Genomic DNA, 24,009 nt, shown 5'->3' with positions numbered 1-24,009 from the left:
GTTTATCTACTACATTAATCAATTTACATTGGGGTCCGTTGAGTTGTCTTTGTACATTTATAAAACATTTATGTAAAAGTCTACATAAAAATAAACAGAATTCCAAATGCTGTTAATTTTTCAGTGTTCCCATCTGTGGCCTCTTTCCCCGTGTATCTAGCTTTGAGTAACCAAAAGTTTAACAGTTCAGAGAGATTACAGGGAAGTGAAGCTGCTCAGTCATGTCTGACTCTTTGCAACCCCATGGACTGGAGCCTACCAGGCTTCTCCGTCCATGGAATTTTTCAGGCAAGAGTACTGGAGTGGGTTGTCATTTATTTCTCCAGGGGATCTTTCTGACCCAGGGAACAAACCTGGGTCTCCTGCATTGCAGGCAGATGCTTTACCATCTGAGCCACCAGGGAAGCCCAGATTACAGGGAAGGCACTTCACAAAATTTTTTTTTGGTTCTTTACCTAAAAATAGGTACTCATTCAATAACTGGCTTAACCAAAAAACTAATATTTGAACTAATAATTTCTCATTTGTAAAGGTGTTTTTCAATGTGATGTAGAATGTAGTGTGCTATTTAAACTTTTAGATTCCATGAAATTTCTACTCTTTTTGTTTGAATGGCATATGTGCCGTCTTGTGAGCTGCTCGTGGCTTTATAGTAAGTTGTAGTTGTTGTTTAGTCACTAAGTTGTCTGACTCTTTGCAGTCCCATGGACCATAGCCCACAAGGCTCCTCTGTCCATGGGATTTCCCAGGCAAGAATACTGGAGTGGATTGCCATTTCTTTCTCCAGGGCATCTTCCCGACCCAGGGATCAAACCCACATCTCCTGCATTGGCTATTTACTACTGAGCCACCAGGGAAGCCCTTATAATAAGTAGAATCATCTAAAAAAAAAAAAAAAAAAAAACAACCCTATGCGTTTCATTTGTCTCAGGAAAAATCTTACAGTCATTGGATCTTTTTATTTTCTTTTTAAACTAGACCAAAGCATAACTGTCATAAATTCAACTGTTCACTGGACAACTTTAAGAGGCATAGACTTATTTCTTATGGTACACATGAAAAAGTATACAAACACACCCACATGTTATTTCTATTTATCTTGTTGAAACAATAAAATATCAACTCCCTGCAACCAAGGAAACTGATGTAGCCTTGCTTGATACATTTTCTTCAAGAGCATACATTTCTGGGCATGGTCCATGTAGCGTGGGGATAGGATGGATTCCTCTGTCTCAGTGTGAACTTCAGTAATGAAATCTGGACTGGGGAAATACACGTGGGTGCTGGCTGCACACAGATGGTTACTGAAGTTGTACAAGTGAAAAAAGGATATACAGGATATACTGATGGAGAGGGACATAGAGACAGACCAGGCAGTATTTTTGAGTGAAAATAAAAGAAAGAAGAATACATAAATGCAACTGAAAAGGAATAGATACAGAAGAGAATGAGAAAAACATGAGTTCCTTGGAAATGCTCAAAGGAGAAGAATTTCCCACAAGGAGATTCAGTTCAGTTCAGTTCATTTCAGTCACTCAGTCGTGTCCGACTCTGTGACCCCGTGAATCGCAGCACGCAGGCCTCCCTGTCCATCACCAACTCCCGGAGTTCACTCAGACTCACGTCCATCGAGTCAGTGATGCCATCCAGCCATCTCATCCTCTGTCGTCCCCTTCTCCTCCTGCCCCCAATCCCTCCCAGCATCAAAGTCTTTTCCAATGAGTCAACTCTTCGCATGAGGTGGCCAAAGTACTGGAGTTTCAGCTTTAGCATCATTCCCTCCAAAGAAATCCCAGGGCTGATCTCCTTCAGAATGGACTGGTTGGATCTCCTTGCAGTCCAAGGGACTCTCAAGAGTCTTCTCCAACACCACAGTTCAAAAGCATCAATTCTTCGGTGCTCAGCCTTCTTCACAGTCCAACTCTCACATCCATACATGACCACAGGAAAAACCATAGCCTTGACTAAACGGACCTTTGTTGGCAAAGTAATGTCTCTGCTTTTGAATATGCTATCTAGGTTGGTCCTAACTTTCCTTCCAAGGAGTAAGCGTCTTTTAATTTCATGGCTGCAATCACCATCTGCAGTGATTTTGGAGCTCCCAAAAATAAAGTCTGACACTGTTTCCACTGTTTCCCCATCTATTTCCCATGAAGTGACAAGGAGATTAGTATTGACAAAAAGCCCATTAGGATGAGGACTGGGATCTATCCATTTGCCTTGGCAACAAGGAAGCTGTTACACTTTATCAATACATGAGTTGCAGGCAGAAGAGTGAATGATGGGTGAGTCAGAGAACATGGTGTAGAGTGTCTTTAATGCAGCTATAGTATTAAAGGCTCGAATCTCTTTAGCATCTCTTTAGAGCTATTTCCATAGGGTATGGGAGTCAATGGAAGGTTTTTTTTTTTTTTTCCGTGAGAGAAATGTGCACACATTTGAATGTGATATAAAGGAGCTTGATAATATAGTCGAAAGATGGGGATGTCAAAAGTGTGGAGTCTGTTGGGGCACAAGAGGAAAGGTTCAATGCCAGCATGATGCTTGGCTTTATACAGCATGATGCTTGGTTTGGAGGAGAGATGCTGTCTTCATTGTAATGTAAATAAAGGGATTCTTCAGTGTGGAAAATACTGAGGGCTTGCCTATCTGATCACTTTTTGTTTGGGTATTTGGAAAGGAAAGTCCTCTGCTGAATGTGAGAGGAAATGTCCTGGAGGTTTAGTTTCATGGAGAATGGTGTGCATCTGAAATAACTCTGCTCAGGGAAAACACTGATTTTGGGAAAGCAAAGGAGACAGTGTTTACACAATGGACTCATTCTTTACAAATTTTACTTTACTTTTTTTTTTTTTTTTTCCAAGTAAAATCAAATCCTGGCTGTAAACTTGGAGACGTCACAGTGTTTTATTCTTTCAGTTTTATTTTTTTCTTTTTCTATGTAAGAACAGGGAAATGGAGGTTAGTATATTGACCAGAAAATAATTAATGGGTGAGTCAAGTTGCTCTAATATGAGTTAGAAAGGAAGCTCAGAATTAAGGAGTTGATGTGCAGAGAAAAGTTGACAGATCTGCAGATGGGAATCTCACTAATATTAAAACAAACAAATGCAAAAAACAAACAAATGAAAAATAGATATAGAAGGAATGCCTGAGTAGGAATTGAAAGTATCAAAGGTTATAGCTATCTTTCCACATTTCGAAAGATAGGTCTCAGAGTATTTTTTGACCATGTTATAGAAACAAAGAATAGATTTCCTTCCATCTCCTTTACAAATAGTTTAATTTTGAAAGAAACTGAAAGGTAGAAGAAAGTGTGAAAGTGTCGGTCACTCAGTCGACAGACACTCAGCAACTCTATGTGACTCCACGGACTGTAGCTTGTTAGGCTCCTCTTTCCGTGGGATATTTCCAGCCAGGAGTATTGGAGTGAGTTGCCATTCCCTTCTCCAGGGGGTCTTCTCAATCCAGGGATCGAACCCAGGTCTCCTGCACTGCAGATAGATTCTTTGCCATCTAAGCCACCAGGGAAATTACTTCTAGCTTTCAGTTTCTTTCAGAATGAATCTCCTTTTCAAAGAGTTTTCAAAGAAAGTGAAAGGTAGAAGTAACTTTGAATTGAAACAACTTTAGAGAAAAGTGAAATTTCTGTAAAAGTTAAGGGGGAGAAACATGATTGTCCTGTTTTCTCCTGGAGCTTTTCCCTTTGTGGTTGTAAGGGAACTAGTATTGTCCTGAATTCCTGCCTTCCTGGACTGACAAAGACCTTGGTTGAAGACAATTACATTCTCTTTCAGGAGTCCATCACTGAGCAATAATGAGGTGTGAACACATTCCTCAGAAACCACAGACATGCCAAAAGGGCAATTTAACACCTCTTCAAAAGATAGATGAGATATGAATTATTCATAATGAGCTCGGGCCAGACTCTGTATGCACCAGCTGACTTCAAAACCTGAACTGGTGTGATGTGAACTCTCTTCCGTGGAAGTTGTGTATTTTCTCCCCAGGCAGAGGTCACAATCTTTAATCTACTTAATACTTTTATTGAAGGGGTGCTGAGAACAACTCTCTATCCCTCTCTCTCAATTTCACTCTTCCATTTACCATTTTGTCGAGGGTGTGTGTGTGTGTATGTCATGTACCTCATTTCTATATATCCTATATTGGAGTGGGAAGGTTAGTAAACATTTTCTGTCTTATCTTGCAGTCTTCAAATCTGCATGATAAGAGCATGTTCCATGCTCTTGAGTCATGACTTCTATATATAAGATGATGTTAATAAGTTAAAACACAACTATACACTTCCCCTAGCATGTCTGGGTTATGTCAGAGTTCAATGACAGGGTCACAGGAAAGGCAGTCATGGTTTTGAGGCAGTTGGTTATTCTAGTATCTCTAAGGATGATACATATTTTCATTGTATTGAGACAGTTGATAAATAAGGAATCATAGCCCCAAGCGACCAGCCCTAAACCAGTTTGTCAGAGAATTTCATGGGCCCTCCATGGTGCAATGCAAGTTAGGTTCCCAGAGTTGTTTTGCAAGTAAAGATTGGTTTTAAATAACTGTGTAAAATAATTCATTTACTTCACTGATAGCTTTGTGAAGAGTCATTATTTATGAGTTAAATTAGTCTCCTCTTTTTGCTCGTCATACACTCATCTTAGCCAATTATTTTTCCCTTGGTAAATTTAAAAGTAAGCCAAAATATATATTGGCAAAATATCAGCACCACTAGGAGGAACATTCAGAACACTTCTCTTATGGAGATCTGATTATTATATGAGATTCTAAAATGCACATTGAACAAAAGATTTTGTTTTCAGTAGTACATAAAATTGAAGCTGTAGTTTCCTCTTTAAAGATTCTTATTATTTTCAGTGCTGCTACATTATGCAGAATCCCTTTTCCAAAAATTCTCAAGTTTAAACTCTCATTAGTGGCGTGAATAGAAAATAGATGTAGAGAGAAGAAGGTGTACAAGGAATAGCTTAGTGACATCATGAAGTAGCTCTCCACCGAGAATTCAAGCCCTTGTTGATCGTCTTGAGTTTTTCAGTAAGGACAGCTTTTCACGTAGCATTAATTCTCTCTCTCTCTTTTTTTTTTTTTCTGTTTTACATGTAACAATCAATTTCCTCTTATCAAATAGTAATTCCATATGTAGCCTGAGGGAACTACTTTCTTGAAATTAATCTACTAATGAAAACTCTGTAATTGCTTCTGTTTTTCTCATATTTAATTTTGTGTATTTTTCTTAAAAGTTTTAATTTAAAGACATCAACAATCTTAGTGAATACTATCATTTAACTAATAAATTGTGCAAGGGAATATAAAATATGATCACTTAAATATTCATATCAATTGCATGATGCTTCTAGATTTTTGAAAAAGAAATCTTTTATTGAGAAATACACTTCATAGAATTTAGAATATAGAGTAATTAGGCTAGAAGATTACATATTTTACTGAAGTGCATGCTGTTGCTTCACTCATGTCCAACTCTGTGCAATCCTATGGACTGTAACCTACCAGGTTCCTCTGTCCATAGGATTCTCCAGGCAAGAATACTGAAGTGGGTTGCCATGCCTACCTCCAAGAGATCTGCCCCATCTAGGGATTGAACCCGCGTTTCTTTTGTCTCCTGAATGAGAGGTGGATTCCTTACTACCATTAGTGCCACCTGGGAAGCCCAATTTTTACTGATATCCAATTTTCAATTATAATTGTTTTATTTTTCAAATTATTTTAAAGATGTTATTTTACTTCTTTAAGTTTTCCTTGGCTTTGTTTGTTTTTGACATCTTTTATGTTAACTCTGTTTTTTTCAGGATATTTTATATATTTTATTTTATTTTTTTAAATTTATTTATTTTAATTAGAGGCTAATTACTTTACAATATTGTATTGGTTTTGCCATACATCAACATGAATCTGCCACGGGTGTACACATGTTCCCAATCCTGAACCCCCCTCCCACCTCCCTCCCTGTACCATCCCTCTGGGTCATCCCAGTGCACCAGCCCCAAGCATCCTATATCCCGCATCAAACCTGGACTGGCGATTTGTTTCTTATATGATATTATACATGTTTCAATGCCATTCTCCCAAATCATCCCCCGCCTCCCTATCCCACAGAATCCAAAAGACTGTTCTATACATCTGTGTCTCTTTTGCTATCTCGCATACAGGGTTATTGTTACCATCTTTCTAAATTCCATATATATGCATTAGTATACTGCATTGGTGTTTTTCTTTCTGGCTTACTTCACTCTTTATAATAGGCTCCAGTTTCATCCACCTCATTAGAACTGATTCAAATGTATTCTTTTTAATGGCTGAGTAATACTCCATTGTGTATATGTACCACTGCTTTCTTATCCATTCATCTGCTGATGGACATCTAGGTTGCTTCCATGTCCTGGCTATTATAAACAGTGCTGCGATGAACATTGGGGTACACGTGTCTCTTTCAATTCTGGTTTTCTCGGTGTGTATTCCCAGCAGTGGGATTGCTGGGTCATATGGCAGTTCTATTTCCAGTTTTTTTAAGGAATCTCCACACTGTTCTCCATAGTGACTGTACTAGTTTGCATTCCCACCAACAGTGTAAGAGGGTTCCCTTTTCTCCACATCCTCTCCAGCATTTATTGCTTGTAGACTTTTGAATCGCAGACATTCTGACTGGCGTGAAATGGTACCTCATGGTGGTTTTGATTTGCATTTCTCTGATAATGAGTGATGTTGAGCATCTTTTCATGTGTTTGTTAGCCATCTGTATGTCTTCCTTGAAGAAATGTCTATTTAGTTCTTTGGCCCACTTTTTTATTGGGTCGTTTATTTTTCTGGAATTGAGCTGCAGGAGTTGCTTGTATATTTTTGAGATTAGTTGTTTGTCAGTTGCTTCATTTGCTATTATTTTCTCCCATTCTGAAGACTGTCTTTTCACCTTGCTTATAGTTTCTTTTGTTGTGCAGAAGCTTTTAATTTAATTTAATTTAAAAAAATTTTTTTGTGTGTTCATTTACTTTATTAACACTACATTTACCACGTTATCACCATGGAATGTAAATTCAGGTTAGACGAGAATTCACAAGTACAACAAAGCATTCTGTGATTTACCAAAGTTTGTATAATGTCTGACCAAACCAGCTTGCTCATCAATGACTTCCATTATAGGCATTTTATTTAGCTGATGATACTTTTGGAGAAAATAAACATACTGCATACATTTAAAAAGTGTTTTTCATTCACCTTTGCATTAGCACTTAAAATACATGTTTCAAACTAATTTAAAATTATTCTAACATAATAGCAGCAAAATATAATTCTGCAATTACAAAAGAGCTAAAAGGGATCCACAAGTTAAGTTACTCTCATGTTTATAACTATGATTCTAAAATAAATACTACTTCAAAGTAGCTCTGTTACCAGCTTTTTAGTTTTGGTTTTAAAACACACACAGACTTCCAGGGAGGTTTGTAATGTTGTATTCTATGCACTGTTCTGAAAGGGTTCCTCAAGAGCCAACCAGCCCTTAAAACAGTACTCAGTCCACAAGGCCGTCAGAAAGTTAAATTAACTGGTGTAAATAGGATTCCTACATTACATCAAAAGCATATGATATTCTGCAGCAACTGGGAGCATTTTCAGGATTGGCATGTTGTCTTCTTTAGAACTAATTTCAACAGAAGAGTTTAAGAAGGTGGACAGGTACCACTATCAAGTGTATTTAAAAGTGACATGTTTCTTTTGTGCTGGTCTGACTCCCCTGAATGACCTAGCTAGTGAACTAGTCACCAGTAACTTAGTCACCAGGCAAATCAAGCCTGCAAGAAAGGAAGCCAATTTTCAAATTACCATGTTCTTGTCTGACCCAAACAATTTATTTTCAGCATAAACATCAATATGAGATGTCTAACTAAAGCAAGCACCACCAAGATGACCAAGACAGCATCTCCTCTTCTAAGGTTTAGGTTTCTCCCAGAATTCTTGATACAGGAAATAGCCCATACCAAGAGTCATTGCTCCCACAACAAAGCCTTGGGCTGCCACATGCATGTGGATCAGGTGAACAGACATTTTAGTATGTCCCCTGCTCTTCAATCTATATAATCCATATGCAACAATTGCTGCAAAACCTGCCATTCCAATGGAGACAAAAGGTGCCTCTCTAGCTTTTCGGATAAGTTTAGATCCCTGATCTTCATCATATGAAGAAAGAGAAATACCTGTGTCGCTTGACATAGTGATTGAAGAATCTTCAGACAACTTCAAGATGTTTCAGGTTCCTACCGGATTCTGACCCCACTCTCGCACCCCAGCTTTTAATTTTAATTAGATCCCATTTGTTTATTTTTTTCTTTTATTTCCAATGTTCTGGGAGGTGGGTTATAGAGGATCCTGCTGTGATTTATGTCGGAGAGTGTTTTGCCTATGTTCTCCTCTAAGAGTTTATAGTTTCTGGTCTTATGTTTATTTTTGTGTATGATGTTAGAAAGTATTCTAGTTTCATTCTTTTACAAGTGGTTGACCAGTTTTCCCAACACCACTTGTTAAAGAGATTGTCTTTAATCCATTGTATATTCTTGCCTCCTTTGTCAAAGATAAGGTGTCCATAGGTGTGTGGGTTTATCTCTGGGCTTTCTATTTTGTTCCATTGATCTATATTTCTCTCCTTGTGCCAGTACCATACTGTCTTGATGACTGTGGCTTTGTAGTAGAGCCTGAAGTCAGGCAGGTTGATTCCTCCAGTTCCATTTTTCTTTCTCAAGATTGCTTTGGCTCTTCGGGATTTTTTTGTATTTCCATACAAATTATGAAATATTGTTCTAGCTCTGTGAAGAATACTGTTGGTAGCTTGATAGGGATTGCATTGAACCTATAGATTGCTTTGGGTAGTATACTCATTTTCACTATATTGATTCTTCCAATCCACGAACATGGTATATTTCTCCATCTATTAGTGTCCTCTTTGATTTCTTTCACCAGTGTTTTATAGTTTTCTATGTATAGGTCTTTAGTTTCTTTAGGTAGATCTATTCCTAAATATTTTATTCTTTTCATTGCAATGGTGAGTGGGATTGTTTCCTTAATTTCTCTTTCTGTTTTCTCATTATTAGTGTATAGGAATGCAAGGGATTTCTGTGTGTTGATTTTATATCCTGCAACTTTACTATATTCATTGATTAGTTCTAGTAATTTTCTGGTGGTGTCTTTAGGGTTTTCTATGTAGAGGATCATGTCATCTGCAAACAGTGAGAGTTTTACTTCTTCTTTTCCAATTTGGATTCCTTTTATTTCTTTTTCTGCTCTGATTGCTGTGGCCAAAACTTCCAAAACTATGTTGAACAGTAATGGTGAAAGTGGGCACCCTTGTCTTGTTCCTGACTTTAGAGGAAATGCTTTCAATTTTTCACCATTGAGGATAATGTTTGCTGTGGGTTTGTCATATATAGCTTTTATTATGTTGAGGTATGTTCCTTCTATTCCTGCTTTCTGGAGAGTTTTTTAATCATAAATGGATGTTGAATTTTGTCAAAGGCTTTCTCTGCATCTATTGAGATATTCACATATCCTTTATTTTTCAATTTGGTGATGTGGTGTACTACTTTGATTGATTTGCAGATATTGAAGAATCCTTGCATCCCTGGGATAAAGCCCACTTGGTCATGGTGTATGATCTTTTTAATGTGTTGATGTACTCTGATTGCTAGAATTTTGTGAAGGATTTTTGCATCTATGTTCATCAGTGATATTGGCCTGTAGTTTTCTTTTTTGTCATATCTTTGTCAGGTTTTGGTATTACGGTGATGGTGGCCACATAGAATGAGTTTGGAAGTTTACCTTCCTCTGCAATTTTCTGGAAGAGTTTGAGTAAGATAGGTGTTAGTTCTTCTCTAAATTTTTGGTAGAATTCAGCTGTGAAGCTGTCTGGACCTGGGCTTTTGTTTGCTGGAAGATTTCTGATTTCAGTTTCAATTTCCATGCTTGTGATGGGTCTGTTAAGATTTTCTATTTCTTCCTGGTTCAGTTTTGGAAAGTTGTACTTTTCTAAGAATGTGTCCATTTCTTCCACGTTGTCCATTTTATTGGCATATAATTGCTGATAGTAGTCTCTTATGAGCCTTTGTATTTCTGTGTTGTCTGTCGTGATCTCTCCATTTTCATTTCTAATTTTATTGATTTTATTTTTCTCCCTTTTTTTCTTGATTAGTCTGGCTAATGGTGTGTCAATTTTATTTATCCTTTCAAAGAACCAGCTTTTGGCTTTGTTGATTTTTGCTATGGTCTCTTTTGTTTCTTTTGCATTTATTTCTGCCCTAATTTTTAAGATTTCTTTCCTTCTACTAATCCTGGGGTTCTTCATTTCTTCCTTTTCTAGTTGCTTTAGGTGTAGAGTTAGGTTATTTATTTGACTTTTTTCTTGTTTCTTGAGGTATGCCTGTATTGCTATGAACTTTCCCCTCAGCACAGCTTTTACAGTGTCCCACAGGTTTTGGGTTGTTGTGTTTTCATTTTCATTCATTTCTATGCATATTTTGATTTCTTTTTTGATTTCTTCTGTGATTTATTGGTTATTCAGCAGCGTGTTGTTCAGCCTCCATATGTTGGAATTTTTAATAGTTTTTCTCCGGTAATTGAGATCTAATCTTACTGCATTGTGGTCAGAAAAGATGCTTGGAATGATTTCAATTTTTTTGAATTTACCAAGGCTAGATTTATGGCCCAGAATGTGATCTAGCCTGGAGAAGGTTTCGTGTGCACTTGAGAAAAAGGTGAAATTCATTGTTTTGGGGTGAAATGTCCTATAGATATTAATTAGGTCTAACTGGTCTCTTGTATTATTTAAAGTTTGTGTTTCTTTGTTAATTTTCTGTTTAGTTGATCTATCCATAGGTGTGAGTGTGGTATTAACATCTCCCACTATTATTGTGTTATTGTTAATTTCCCCTTTCATACTTGTTAGCATTTGTCTTAAATATTGTGGGGCTCCTATGTTGGGTGCATATATATTTATAATTGTTATATCTTCTTCTTGGATTGATCCTTTGATCATTATGTAGTGGCCTTCTTTGTTTCTTTTCACAGCCTTTGTTTTAAAGTCTATTTTATCTGATATGAGTATTGCTACTCCTGCTTTATTTTGATCTCTATTTGCATGGAATATCTTTCTCCAGCCCTTTACTTTCAGTCTGTATATGTCCCCTATTTTGAGGCAGGTCTCTTGTAGACAACATATATAGGGGTCTTGTTTTTGTATCCATTCAGCCAGTCTTTGTCTTCTGGTTGGGGCATTCAACCCATTTATGTTTAGGGTAATTATTGATAAGTATGATCCCATTGCCATTTACTTTATTGTTTTGGGTTCAAGTTTATACACCATTTTTGTGTTTCCTGTCTAGAGAATCTCCTTTAGCATTTGTTGGAGAGCTAGTTTGGTGGTGCTGAATTCTCTCAGCTTTTGCTTGTCTGTAAAGCTTTTGATTTCTCCTTCATATTTGAATGAGATCCTTGCTGGGTACAGTAATCTGGGCTGTAGGTTATTTTCTTTCATCACTTTAAGTATGTCTTGCCATTCCCTCCTGGCCTGAAGAGTTTCTATTGAAAGATCAGCTGTTATCCTTATGGGAATCCCCTTGTGTGTTATTTGTTGTTTTTCCCTTTCTGCTTTTAATATTTGTTCTTTGTATTTGATCTTTGTTAATTTGATTAATATGTGTCTTGGGGTGTTTTGCCTTGGGTTTATCCTGTTTGGGACTCTCTGGGTTTCTTGGACTTGGGTGACTATTTCCTTCCCCATTTTAAGGAAGTTTTCAACTATTATTTCCTCAAGTATTTTCTCATGGTCTTTCTTTTTGTCTTCTTCTTCTGCGACTCCTATGATTCGAATGTTGGAGCGTTTAACACTGTCCTGGAGGTCTCTGAGATTGTCCTCATTTCTTTTAATTTGTTTTTCTTTTTTCCTCTCTGATTCTACCATTCTATCTTCTGCTTCACTAATCCTATCTTCTGCCTCCATTATTCTACTACTTGTTGCTTCCAGAGTGTTTTTGATCTCATTTATTGCATTATTCATTATGTATTGACTCTTTTTTATTTCCTCTAGGTCCTTGTTAAACCTTTCTTGCATCTTCTCAATCCTTGTCTCCAGGCTATTTATCTGTGATTCCATTTTTATTTCAAGATTTTGGATCATTTTTACTATCATTGTTTGGAATTCTTTATCAGGTAGATTTCCTATCTCTTCCTCTTTTGTTTGGTTTGGTGGGCATTTATCCTGTTCCTTTACCTGCTGGGTATTCCTCTGTCTCTTCATCTTGTTTATATTGTGGAGTTTGGGGAGGCCTTTCTGTATTCTGGCAGTTTGTGGAGTTCTCTTTATTGTGGAGTTTCCTCACTGTTGGAGTGGTGTTGTTTCGGTGGCTTGTCAAGGTTTCTTGGTTAGGGAAGCTTGTGTCGGTATTCTGGTGGGTGGGGCTGGATTTATTCTCTCTGGAGTGCAATGAAGTATCTAGTAATGAGTTATGAATGTCAGTGGTTTTGGCGTAACTTTGGGCAGCCTGTATGTTGAAGCTCAGGGCTGTGTTCCTGTGTTGCTGGAGAATGTGGGTGGTATGTCTTTCTCTGGAACTTGTTGGCCCTTGGGTGGTGCTTGGTTTCAGTGTAGGTATGGAGGTGTTTGATGAGTTCCTATCAATTAATGTTCCCTGGAGTCAGGAGTTCTCTGATGTTCTCAGGATTTGGACTTAAGTCTCCTGCTTCTGGTTTTCAGTCTTATTTTTACAGTAGTCTCAAGACTTCTTATATATAGCACAGTTGATAAAACATCTAGGTTAAAGATGAAAAGTTTCTCCACAGTGAGGGACACCCAGAGAGGTTCACAGAGTTACATGGAGAAGAGAAGAGGGAAGAGGGAGTTAGAGGTGACCTGAATGAGATGAGGTGGAATCAAAAGAGGAGAGAGCAAGGTAGCCAGTAATCACTTCCTTGTGTGCACTCCACAGTCTGGACCACTCAGAGATGTTCATGGAGTTATACAGAGAAGAGAAGAGGGAGGAAGGAGACAGAGGTGGCCAGGAGGATAAAAGGGGGGAATGAAAAGGAGAGAGACAGATCCAGCCAGTCATCAGTTCCCTAAGTGTTCTCCACCGTCTGGAACACACAGAGATTCAGAGAGTTGGGTAGAGAAGAGAAGGGGGAGGGAGGAGACAGAGGCGACCTGGTGGAGAAAAAGGAGAGTCCAAAGGGGGAGATAGCACTCAAGCCAGTAATCTCGCTCCCAAGTAAAAATGGGTACTGAAGATTGTGTTCTTAAAGGTACAAAATTGATAACAAATACCAAAAAGCAAATATTAAAATTCTAGAGTATAGGTTGGATTTTCAAAAATACAATATTAAAGAAAAGAAGAAGAAGAAAAAAAAAAGTCACAAAAATCATTAAAAATATATGTATATATGAAGTTTGCTTTAAAAAATGGTCTTTTTTTTAAAGTAACAGTAGGTTATAAAAATGAAAATTAAAGGAGTACTAGAGGACTTAAAATTTTTAAAAAGTTAAAAAAAAAAGAAAAAGGAAAAAAAGACAAGAATGATCATAAAAATAGTAAAAATATATCTAGGACTTTCTCTGGTGTTGTTGTGGGCAGTGTGGGGTCAGCTCAATTTTAATAGCTCCTTGGTCTGGCTTATATTTCTGAAGATCTATAGGCCCCTTCTTATGTAGTCAGTACTAACTACAGGGTTTTAATCTGTTGCACCTGTCACTTCCAAGGCGGTTCCCTCTGTTTTAGCTTCTTCTGTTTGCTGGTCTCTTCAGTGTCTGATTTCTGCCCTGACACAAGGCGGGCGGTGGTGGACACTTTTTTTTTTTTAGGCTTGGTTGTTCAGTAGCGCTGTGGGGAGGGAGGTATGATGCAAACAACACTGGCGTGTGCTCGCAGTGTCTCAGCCACAATGGGCTTGCCCCCGCTCCCGGCGCATGCACCCTCCTTGCCCACACAGCTCAGGCTCTAGGTTGCTCTGCTGGTAACCGTCCGAGGCTGGCCCTGCGCTGAATGCAACTCCCGGTCTAAGCCTCTCAGGTTCAGGCACTCAGGTAGTCCTCAGAGACACAGACTCTGTTGGGCCTGCGTTTTGTGCCCTTCCCAGCTCTGAGCAGCTCGGGTGATGAGGTGTTTAGCGGGCAGGGTCCCTGCGATTTACCGCCTCTCCCGTCCCTGCCGCTGGGTTTTCTGGGTGTACAACTGGCGCACCTTCTCAGGCAGATGATGACTGTCCAGAACCCCAAGAAGTCTTAGTTAGCAAAGAAGCCTGCTTGCAGTTTGGTAGATTATGTCTTTCTGGGGCTGTGATTGCCCCCTTCCAGCTCTGGCTGCCTGTCACCAGAGAGGGATGGTCTGCAGCCAGCTGGTTCTGTTCAGCCCTTTGTTGTGTGCATGGGCCTGGTGGTGTCTTAGGGCTTTTCACGTGGTAGCTATCCCACAGTCTGGTTTGCTAGCCCAAATTCATTCACTCTGATTATCCTCAGGGCATTCAGGCCCGATCCTTACTCTAAGCAATGCAGTCCTCGCCTCCCTGCCCAGCCCCCGCTTGCTAGTGGCGGGTGCAGGCATCTGCGCTGCCTCTCCGCTGGGGGAGTTACCGCTGGGCTCGTAATCTGTGGGTTTTAATTATTTACTTATTTTTCCTCCCTATTATGTTTCCCTCTGTGCTTCCAAGGCTCAGCACAGACTCAGCAGTGAGAGTATTTCCTGGTGTTTGGGAACTTCTCTCTTTTTAAGACTCCCTTCCTGGGATGGAGCTCCGCCCCTCCCTCTTTTGTCTCTTGTTTTGTCTTTTATATTTTTCCTACCTCCTTTCAAAGAGAATGGGCTGCTTTTCTGGGTGCCTGATGTCCTCTGCCTGCATTCAGAAGTTGTTTTGTGGAATTTACTCAACGTTTAAATGTTCTTTTGATGAATTTGTGGGGAAGAAAGTGGTCTCCCTGTCCTATTCCTCTGCCATCTTAGGACCGCCTCTGTATGTTAACTCTTTAGCAAATAAAGTTGCACTGATTCTTATTTAATTATGAAAGAAACTAAGGATAAATGCTTGTTTCTGAGTAAAATGTTTCTTAGATTTCAAAAGTTATATTCCTAAAGTATCCTTATTGTTATTTCAGATAAATTGATTCATACATTGATTTTTAAAATAACCTCCATATTCTACATGGGACACACTAACAGGGTCCTTGGATTCAAATGAGGAGCAAAAATAAAATTTGGCACTGCTGTTCTTGTAGAGTATATAGCTATTAAACAGCTATACAAAAATGTAAAATTGAAATGTGGCAAGTAGATATATTATTATTCTAATGAACCCACATGATTTTCATCTGAAGAGTGACTGAGGATTGACAGGGGAGGCTTAGGCCATTGGAAAATTTCAGTTCAGTTCTGTTCAGTTACTCAATTGTGTCCGACTCTTTGCAACTCCATGGACTGCAGCACACCAGGCTTCCCTGTCCATCACCAACTCCCCAAGGTTACCCAAACTCATGTCCATTGAGTCTGTGATGCCATCCAACCATCTCATCCTCTGTCGTCCCCTTCTCCTCCTGTCTTCAATCATTCCCAGTATCAAGTCTTTTCCAGTGAGTCAGTTCTTCTCATCAGATGGCCAAAGTATTGGTGTTTCGGCTTCAGCATCAGTCCTTCCAATGAATAATCAGGACTGATTTCCTTTAGGATGGACTAGTTGGATCTCCTTGCAGTCCAAGGGACTGTCAAGAGTCTTATCCAACACCACAGTTCAAAAGTATCAATTCTTTGGCCCTCAGTTTTCTTTATAGTCCAATGCTCACGTCCATACATGACTACTGGAAAAACCAAAGCTTTGAGTAGATGGACCTTTGTTGGCAAAGTAATGGCTCTGCTTTTGAATATGCTGTCTAGGTTGGTCATAACTTTTCTTCCAAGGAGCAAGCATCTTTTAATTACATGGCTGCAGTCACCATCTGCAGTGATTTTGGAGCCCAGAAAAATAAAGTCTGTCACTGTTTCCATTGTTTCCCCATCTATTTGCCATGAAGTGATGGGACCAGATACCATGATCTTAGTTTTCTGAACGTTGAGTTTTAAGCTAACTTTTTCACTTTTCTCTTTCACTTTCATCAAGAGGCTTTTTAGTTCTTCTTCACTTTCTGCCATAAGTGTGGTGTCATCTGCATATCTGAGGTTATTGATATTTCTACTGGAAATCTTGATTCCAGCTTGTGCTTCATCCAGCCCAATATTTCTCATGATGTACTCTGCATATAAGTTAAATAAGCAGGGTGACAATATACAGCCTTGATGTACTCCTTTCCCGATTTGAAACCAGTCTGTTGTTCCATGTCCAGTTCTAACTGTTGCTTTTTGACCTGCATATAGATTTCTCAGGAGGCAGGTCAGGTGGTCTGGTATTCCCATCTCTTTCAGAATTTTCCACAGTTTTTCGTGATCCACACAGTCAAGGGCTTTGGCATAGTCAATAAAGCAGAAATAGATGTTTTTCTGGAACTCTCCCACTTTTTCAATAATCCATCAGATGTTGGCAATTGGATCTCTGGTTCCTCTGCCTCTTCTAAATCCAGCTTGAACAACTGTAAGTTAATGGTTCACGTACTGTTGAAGCCTAGCTTGGAGAATTTTGAGAATTACTTTGCTAGCATGTGAGATGAGTACAATTGTGCAGTAGCTGAGCATTCTTTGGCATTACCTTTCTTTGGGATTGGAATGAAAACTGACTTTTTCCAGTCCTGTTTTCCAAATTTGCTGGCATATTGAGTGCAACACTTTCACAGCATCATCTTTTAGGATTTTAAATAGCTCAACTGGAATTCCATCAACTTCACTAACTTTGTTATGACTCGTTTCATGAAGGGAGTTACAAATGCCCTACCATGTAGGCACATAGGTGGGCTGCAGCTGGGGAGACCAGTCTCAGCCAGGGGGAGGAGGACCCATGGGAGCTTGCAGATCAGAGTCTTTACTGTGTCCTCCTGGGAAGAGAGGAAAAAGCTCAGCATTGTCTAGCTTGAGTAATGCCAGCAGGCTTTGGGTTGTAGGGGTGACCCCTTCCTGTCTGGGACCTGGCCCTGCATTGATTTAGGGCAGGCAAAATATTGACTTGAAATCTGAGAGTTCCATACAAAACTGGTTTGTGTGTGGATTCGGGAATGACTGGTATGCATGTGGAAGGTGTTTTCCTGTTCTCCGAAGCTATTTATTATATTGAGGAATTATTGAAACCTGGGTGGAGGAGTGTGTTCGCAGACAGCCAGGCCCCTGAAGATGTCAAAACACCATAAAACACTGTTAAAAACCAAGACGGATATGCATTAATGGCCTGGCATTTAGCCTAGGTGGAGTGATTAGGGGAAGGATTTTCTGAGTGTTATTTTGGGCTGAAATTTAAATGATAAATAGATCATGAATATGTTTTACTATATGAAGAAAGGCATGAAAATATTTTAGTTCAGGAAATGCTTCTACTTTTGATGTTATATCTAAAAAAGCCTTGTCTGTTCTGAAAATAGAATATGTTTACTATTCTATGTAAACTTCTATATATTCTCATAAAAGTTTTGTAATTTTAGCTTTTATGTTTAATTTTCTGAAATACTTTGACTTAATACTCGTATATGATTTGAGGAAGAGTTCTATGTTTTTGTACTTGAAGATATGACTCTTCAGTTGTCCCAACACTTTTTGTTAAAATGACCAATTCTTACCCAACGAAATGTTTCAGCATCCGTGTTGAACATTAATACATGAGTCAGTTTGAGACCACCATCACTCTCTCCACAAAATTAAAAATTGTAACCAGTGAACATGGAATTCTTCTCATTTATTCAATTCCTTAGTTTCTTTTAAAACTATTTTGTAACTTTAGGAGTCTAAATTTCACAATTTTTCATTAGCTTAATTTCAAATTATGTTGCCATTTTCAGGCTATTATAAATGGAATTTTTTCCCTTAATTTTATTTTTGAATTGTTCATTGCTCAAGTATAGAAATTTAATTGAGTTTTGTTTGTTGATCTTGTATCCTGTGTCTCCCTGAATTCACTTTTTAGTTATAATCTTTTTTAGTTTCTTAAGATTTTCTACATACATCTTCATATATTCTGAAAATGCATATCATTTTTCTTCTTTTCCAACCTAGGCTTTCATTTACTTTTCTTGTCAAACTGCCCTGGCTAGAACGTCTAGTATAATATTGAATATATGTGGTGAGACTAGACATCCATTTTCTTTTCCTCATCTCAAGAGGAAGAGTCTAGTTTTTCCCCATTGTGTGTGAGGTTAGCTGTTTTTTCCTTTGTTTGTTTTGTAGATGCTACTTAGAAAGTTGAGGAAGTTACCTTTTATTCCTAATTTTTTGTTTTGTTTTGTCACAAAGGGTATTGGATTTTGTCAGATAATTGTTTTTCATTTTGTCTCTTGAGATGATCATGTGATTTTTGTCCTTTATCCATTGATATAGAGTATTGCATGATTTGACCTTTGGCTGCTAAACAAACTAATGTGGGTTGAATCAACTAGCACTTGTCGGGAGATAACAGTTGGGAGCAGCAACAAAGGCAGAGTGGCCAGAAGCTCACAGAGAAATGGGGAAGAGTCAAAGCCAGAGGACAGCTATCCTTCAGTTTTATGTTAGAAAGTATATGAGAGTCAATGCACTTTGATCTTATTTTCAAACGATGTGAGTTACTCTCAAGTGTATATATGACGTTTTTTTATTATAATTTGGTATGTTAAATTTATCAAGCAAGTTATTTTTGAGAGTTTGATCATAAAAATGTTAGTTTCATCAGATGCTCTCTATTGAGATAATCATGTAATTTATTAAGTCATTAACATTTTCAGTTTCGTTGACAGATCTCCCAATATTAAATTACTTGTGTTTCTTGAGTATATTAGCTCAAACATCTATTTCGTCATACTCTGTCAGATGAAAATATTTCAAGTATGGTATTTTCAATTTAAATTTTAGAAGTGAAATGGAGCTATCATTTCTGATATTCAATTTAAAAATCAGTGTGATACTCCTAAAGAAATAAGATAAATACACAATCAATTGTGACTTTTTTTGTAATAGATTATATCTCTCAGAGGTTAAATTTTCTTAGAATATTTAAAAGCGTTAACCCTTAAGAGATGTTTGTGTGAGTCTGTAGAAATAAAGATCTTTGATATTTTGCTTTGGATATTATCTATTAAAATATATATCAAAAATTATAGATGTGTATTTATTGCATTATTTTTGGTGTGTCTATTTTTCTGTAATTCTTTTAACTTTTAAAGTTTTATATTTTGTATATTTCTTCATTCCCTGTTTTTTTATTGAATAGTCTCTCCAGATATTTTTTAATTTCAATTAACACACTTTTAGTCCCTTGGACTGCAAGGAGATCCAACCAGTCCATTCTGAAGGAGATCAGCCCTGGGATTTCTTTGAAAGGAATGATGCTAAAGCTGAGACTCCAGTACTTTGGCCACCTCATGCGAAGAGTTGACTCATTGGAAAAGACTCTGATACTGGGAGGGATTGGGGGCAGGAGGAGAAGGGGACGACAGAGGATGAGATGGCTGGATGGCATCACTGACTCGATGGACGTGAGTCTGGGTGAACTCCGGGAGTTGGTGATGGACAGGGAGGCCTGGCGAGCTGCGATTCATGGGGTCACAAAGAGTCGGACATGACTGAGCAACTGATCTGATCTGATAAATCTTATAACCTTATCTATGGTTTTATTATTTTTGACCATAACAGTGTCCCCTATGTCATTGCTTTTGTTCTTCCATATTTATTATATATTTGTTTCCTTCTTTGAATTATTTAGTTTCTATTCTAGTTTTTGTGTTCATGGTTTGCACATTCATTTTTCTTTAATTTTTTTTACAAATGTATTTAAAGTTATAAATTTTCTTTTAAAGGCTATTTTAGTATCAGGTTTTTTTTTCGTTTTACTGTATCCCAGTTCTATGCATTTTTAATGGTTACTTTGTTTAATCCAAGGATTATATAGTAGTATGTTACTTACTTTCTATACATATGCTTTTAAAGCTCTGCTTGATTACTGATTTTAATAGTGAAAGAAAGTATTTAGAATGAAGACTCTTTAGAATTAGACTTTCTGTCATCCACTACATCATTATAGTTTTCAATGTTTATGTTTAGTAAAAAATAATGTTATTCACCATTTGTGTGCTCAGCTGCTCAATTGTATCTGACTCTTTGTGACTCCATGAACTGTAGCCCTCCAGGGTCCTCTGTCCATGAGATTTCCAAGGCCAGAATCCTGGAGTGGGTTGCCGTCTCCCAACTCCAGGGGCTTTTCCCAACTCAGGGATCGAACCTGCATCTCGTGTGTCTCCTGCATTGTCAGGCAGATACACTAGTGCCACCTGGGAAGCCCATTCATGATGTATTAGATTCTGTGTTTGTGGATATATCACTCACATATGTATATGTATATTCCTAAATGCATCCTTGTATGTAAGGGTTTCCCTGGTGGCTCAGACGGCAAACAATCTGCCCACGGTGCAGGAGACCCTGGCTCAATCCCTGGGTCAGGAAGATCCCCAGGAGAAGGAAGTGACAACTCACTTCAGTATTCTTGCTTGGGAAATCCCATGGACAGAGGAACCCAGTGGGCTGCAGTCCACAGGGTCTCAAGAGTTGGACACGACTGAACAACTAAACCACCACCACTACCATGTATGCATTCATAAGCATTCATAAGTACATGCTTGTGTGTATTATGTGTAATACGTGTGTAAAATATGCAGTTTCAATTTTATTCAAATTCTGTGTGAGTTTTTCTTTTTCTTTTAATAGTCTGATTGATTTGTCAGTTTCCTAGAGAATATTTTAAAAGCCTCTGACTCTCCCTGACAGCCAATCCTGATGACATGTCTGTCCTGGAAACCAAGGGCCCTCCAGCCCAGGGCTCCCTTCCAGCTCCTGGTTGGTCTGACTGAGTCAGCGTCTCCACAGTGAGCTCTGTGGTCCCTGCAGAGATGAGAAGGGAGAGGCCAGCTCTCTGCTTCTTCTCTCCTTCCTGGGAAACAAAAGTCAAGCTTTTGAACTACATTTTGTAAAAAAAAAAAATCATGCTTCTTATGCTTTCCTGGGTTCAACATCACTGCCAAGCATTTTATAAACAACTCTCCCATTTGGATCCTCTGGTTTTATTTCTGCAGGATGAAAAGACCTCTTTAAGTGCTACTTTAGCATAAACATCATGTGAATAGGTTTTCTGAGTCCTTGCTTGTCTAACAATATGTTTACACTCCCTCAAAGCAAAGTCAACTCTTATACACACAGTGAGTTATTTACAACCTCTTCTTGTTTTTCTTCCAGCATAGCAAAGAAGGACTTCTGTAAGACCCATTTTTGTTATTTACTGTTAAGTGTTGTTACAGAGAAATCTGAAACCATCTGCCTTTGTGTCTTTGGCAGGTAGCGTTTTGGCCTTTGACTTTGCATTTTAGGGTCACTTCTCAGTCAAATCGAAGTCAGGTATCTGTTTTCTTCCCCCTTTGTTACTTTCTATATATCCCTTTAATGATTTGAAAATGTTACAGGACTCATAATTTTTTCTTCACAATTTTAAGACCATGGTGTGTCCCTGACCTTGATGGTAGGCTGTGCTATTCCTTGAATTTTCCTGGATTGGGCAAAACTAACTGGTGACTTGATGTGTGTGGGTACTAAGACCGAGCCTCCCCTCCTGGCGTGGGTGTCGGCAGCTCCGGTGTGGAGTTTTATCTGTTTGCTCTGAGAATTTCTGTTGTTGTAGATCCTTTCCTCCTGCTTCTGTCACCTGCCATTGTATGTTGAGACTTCCAACATCGCTGTGCCTTTACACACGTGGGAGAAACAGCCATGGAGATGCTTCACACAATTCAAAACCAAGGAAATGTGCAAAGGAGGGTGAGCACTAAACTTTCCCTTTAGTGTAGCTTCTGGGTGTTTACGGGTGGAAACACATGCTCTCAAAGTGAGGAGACGGAATGTTTCACCTTGTTTTATTGAGCATGACTTCTCATTCATGAGTTATAGCTACAGATTACTTCCTTCCTGCCTATTGCTGTCACTTCAAGGGAAAATATTCCTTGCATATCCTTGCAATAGTTTGCCCATATTTGTGTTCATCCCTTTTCTGTTCTATTTTGAATTAAATGTGCATTTCCATGGATAATGGGAAAGCACTAGAATTTTTGACCTTGAGATCGGTTCCGTTCAGTTCAGTCATTCAGGTGTGTCCGACTCTTTGCAACCCCATGAACCACAGCACACCAGGCCTCCCTGTCTATCACCAACTGCCAGAGCCTACCCAAACCCATGTCCATTGAGTTAGATGCCATCTAACCATCTCATCCTCTGTCTTCTCCTTCTCCTCTGGCCCTCAATCTTTCCCAGCATCAGGGTCTTTCCAAATGAGTCAGCTCTGCATCAGGTGGCCAAAGTATTGGAGTTTCAGCTTCAACATCAGTCCTTTCAATGAACACCCAGGACTGATCTGCTTTAGGATGAACTGGTTGGATCTCCTTGCAATCCAAGGGACTCTCAAGAATCTTCTCCAACACCACAGTTCAAAAGCATCAATTCTTCAGCACTCAGCTTTCTTTAGAGTCCAACTCACACATCCACTAGAAGAGTATTAATTTAAATCATAAAACTGTATGCACCACTTAGGTAGAAATCATACCCAGTCTCACATCTTTCTCTTGCAAATAGGGATTTTTGGATAAATTTATGCAGAACAGTGAGCTTTGCTGGTGGCTCAGACAGTGAAAAATCTGCTTGCAATGCAGGAGACCCAGCTTCAATCCCTGAGTCAGGAAGGTCCCTTGGAGAAGAAATGGCAGCCCATTTCAGTATTCTTGCCTGAGGAATCCTATGGACAGAGGAGCCCGGCAGGCTATAGTCCGTGACATCACAAACAGTCAGACAAAACTGAGTGACTAACATGCAAAACAGTGTTTCTAGAAGCAACCGGATAGTGTGAAGTCTAGCCACATTCTTGGATCTCAGTTTTTGAAGGATAGAACTTGTCATTGCCAGAGAAAATTAGAGTGGCCTTAATGGAGTGGGTGATGGACAGGGAGGCCTGGCATGCTGCGATTCATGGGGTCGCAAAGAGTCGGACACGACTGAGCGACTGATCTGATCTGATCTGATCTAATGACACAAAAGCTGGGGACATGTAGGAAATGGAATAAATTTGTTCTGAATTAGGAGTCAGTAGACCTTATGGAGGTAACCCTCCTCTGCAAGATGTCAACAAGTGACGGCAAATCACAAGTTATCCTGGCCGCTGCAGCTCCTCCTGAAGGCAGTGAGACACGGCAGCGCGCTGAAACTGTTTCTCTCACGCCTCCCGGCCTCTCTGGATGTCCTCTCAGGTGCCTGGTTTGATGTTCTCCAAATGATGCTGTGTTCTGAATATGAGATGAGATATTGAAGACATGTTGTTGTTTGAAAACCCAGACTGGGACATAAATAAAGGCCAGAAATCTCAGCACAAGGGTCATTTTTTTTTTTTTTTTTGCATGAAATAGCAATTTTTATCTAACCACCACATTCTATTATTGATTTCTTTTAACCAGAAGGGAAGGAAGAGGAGGATACATTTTTACTTCATTGCTGCTAGATATTTATTCTCTCTCAGCTGGTACTCTGACTGCTCAGAAATATTCGGGTTGTAATTTTAAGAAATTCTTGCAAGGCAACAAGACTCTTTGTTTCAGCATATGGCAAGGGACTGTCCATGCTCTGGGAGGAAGAACACATTTGATTCCAGAGTCGATTTTAGTAAATGTGTTAAAAACCTGGGTCCAGACCACTGGGAATAGGCTGAATCTCCTTTAGGAAACCCCATAGAAACCTCATGGATCTGAATTTATGCTGTTTCAGGTGTCACTGCTACATGTCCAAAATGTTTAGGATAAAAACCACATTGAGGTTAGAG

At 38.8% G+C, this 24,009-nt stretch overlaps 1 protein-coding gene across 1 annotated transcript; it reads right to left on the bottom strand.

Annotated features, from left to right (window-relative positions):
- Nucleotides 1-7,912: 7,912 nt before the first annotated feature.
- On the bottom strand, nucleotides 7,913-8,318 carry LOC109566182 (HIG1 domain family member 1A, mitochondrial). The gene has a single exon (XM_019970344.2). The coding sequence runs from the start codon at nucleotides 8,248-8,250 to the stop codon at nucleotides 7,969-7,971; it is 282 nt and encodes a 93-aa protein (XP_019825903.2). The 5' UTR covers nucleotides 8,251-8,318; the 3' UTR covers nucleotides 7,913-7,968.
- Between the last annotated feature and the right edge of the window lie 15,691 nt (nucleotides 8,319-24,009).

This window comes from Bos indicus, chromosome 27 (assembly GCF_029378745.1).
Source record: "Bos indicus isolate NIAB-ARS_2022 breed Sahiwal x Tharparkar chromosome 27, NIAB-ARS_B.indTharparkar_mat_pri_1.0, whole genome shotgun sequence".
NCBI lineage: Eukaryota > Metazoa > Chordata > Mammalia > Artiodactyla > Bovidae > Bos > Bos indicus.
This window is presented reverse-complemented; position numbering and strand designations above follow the sequence as displayed.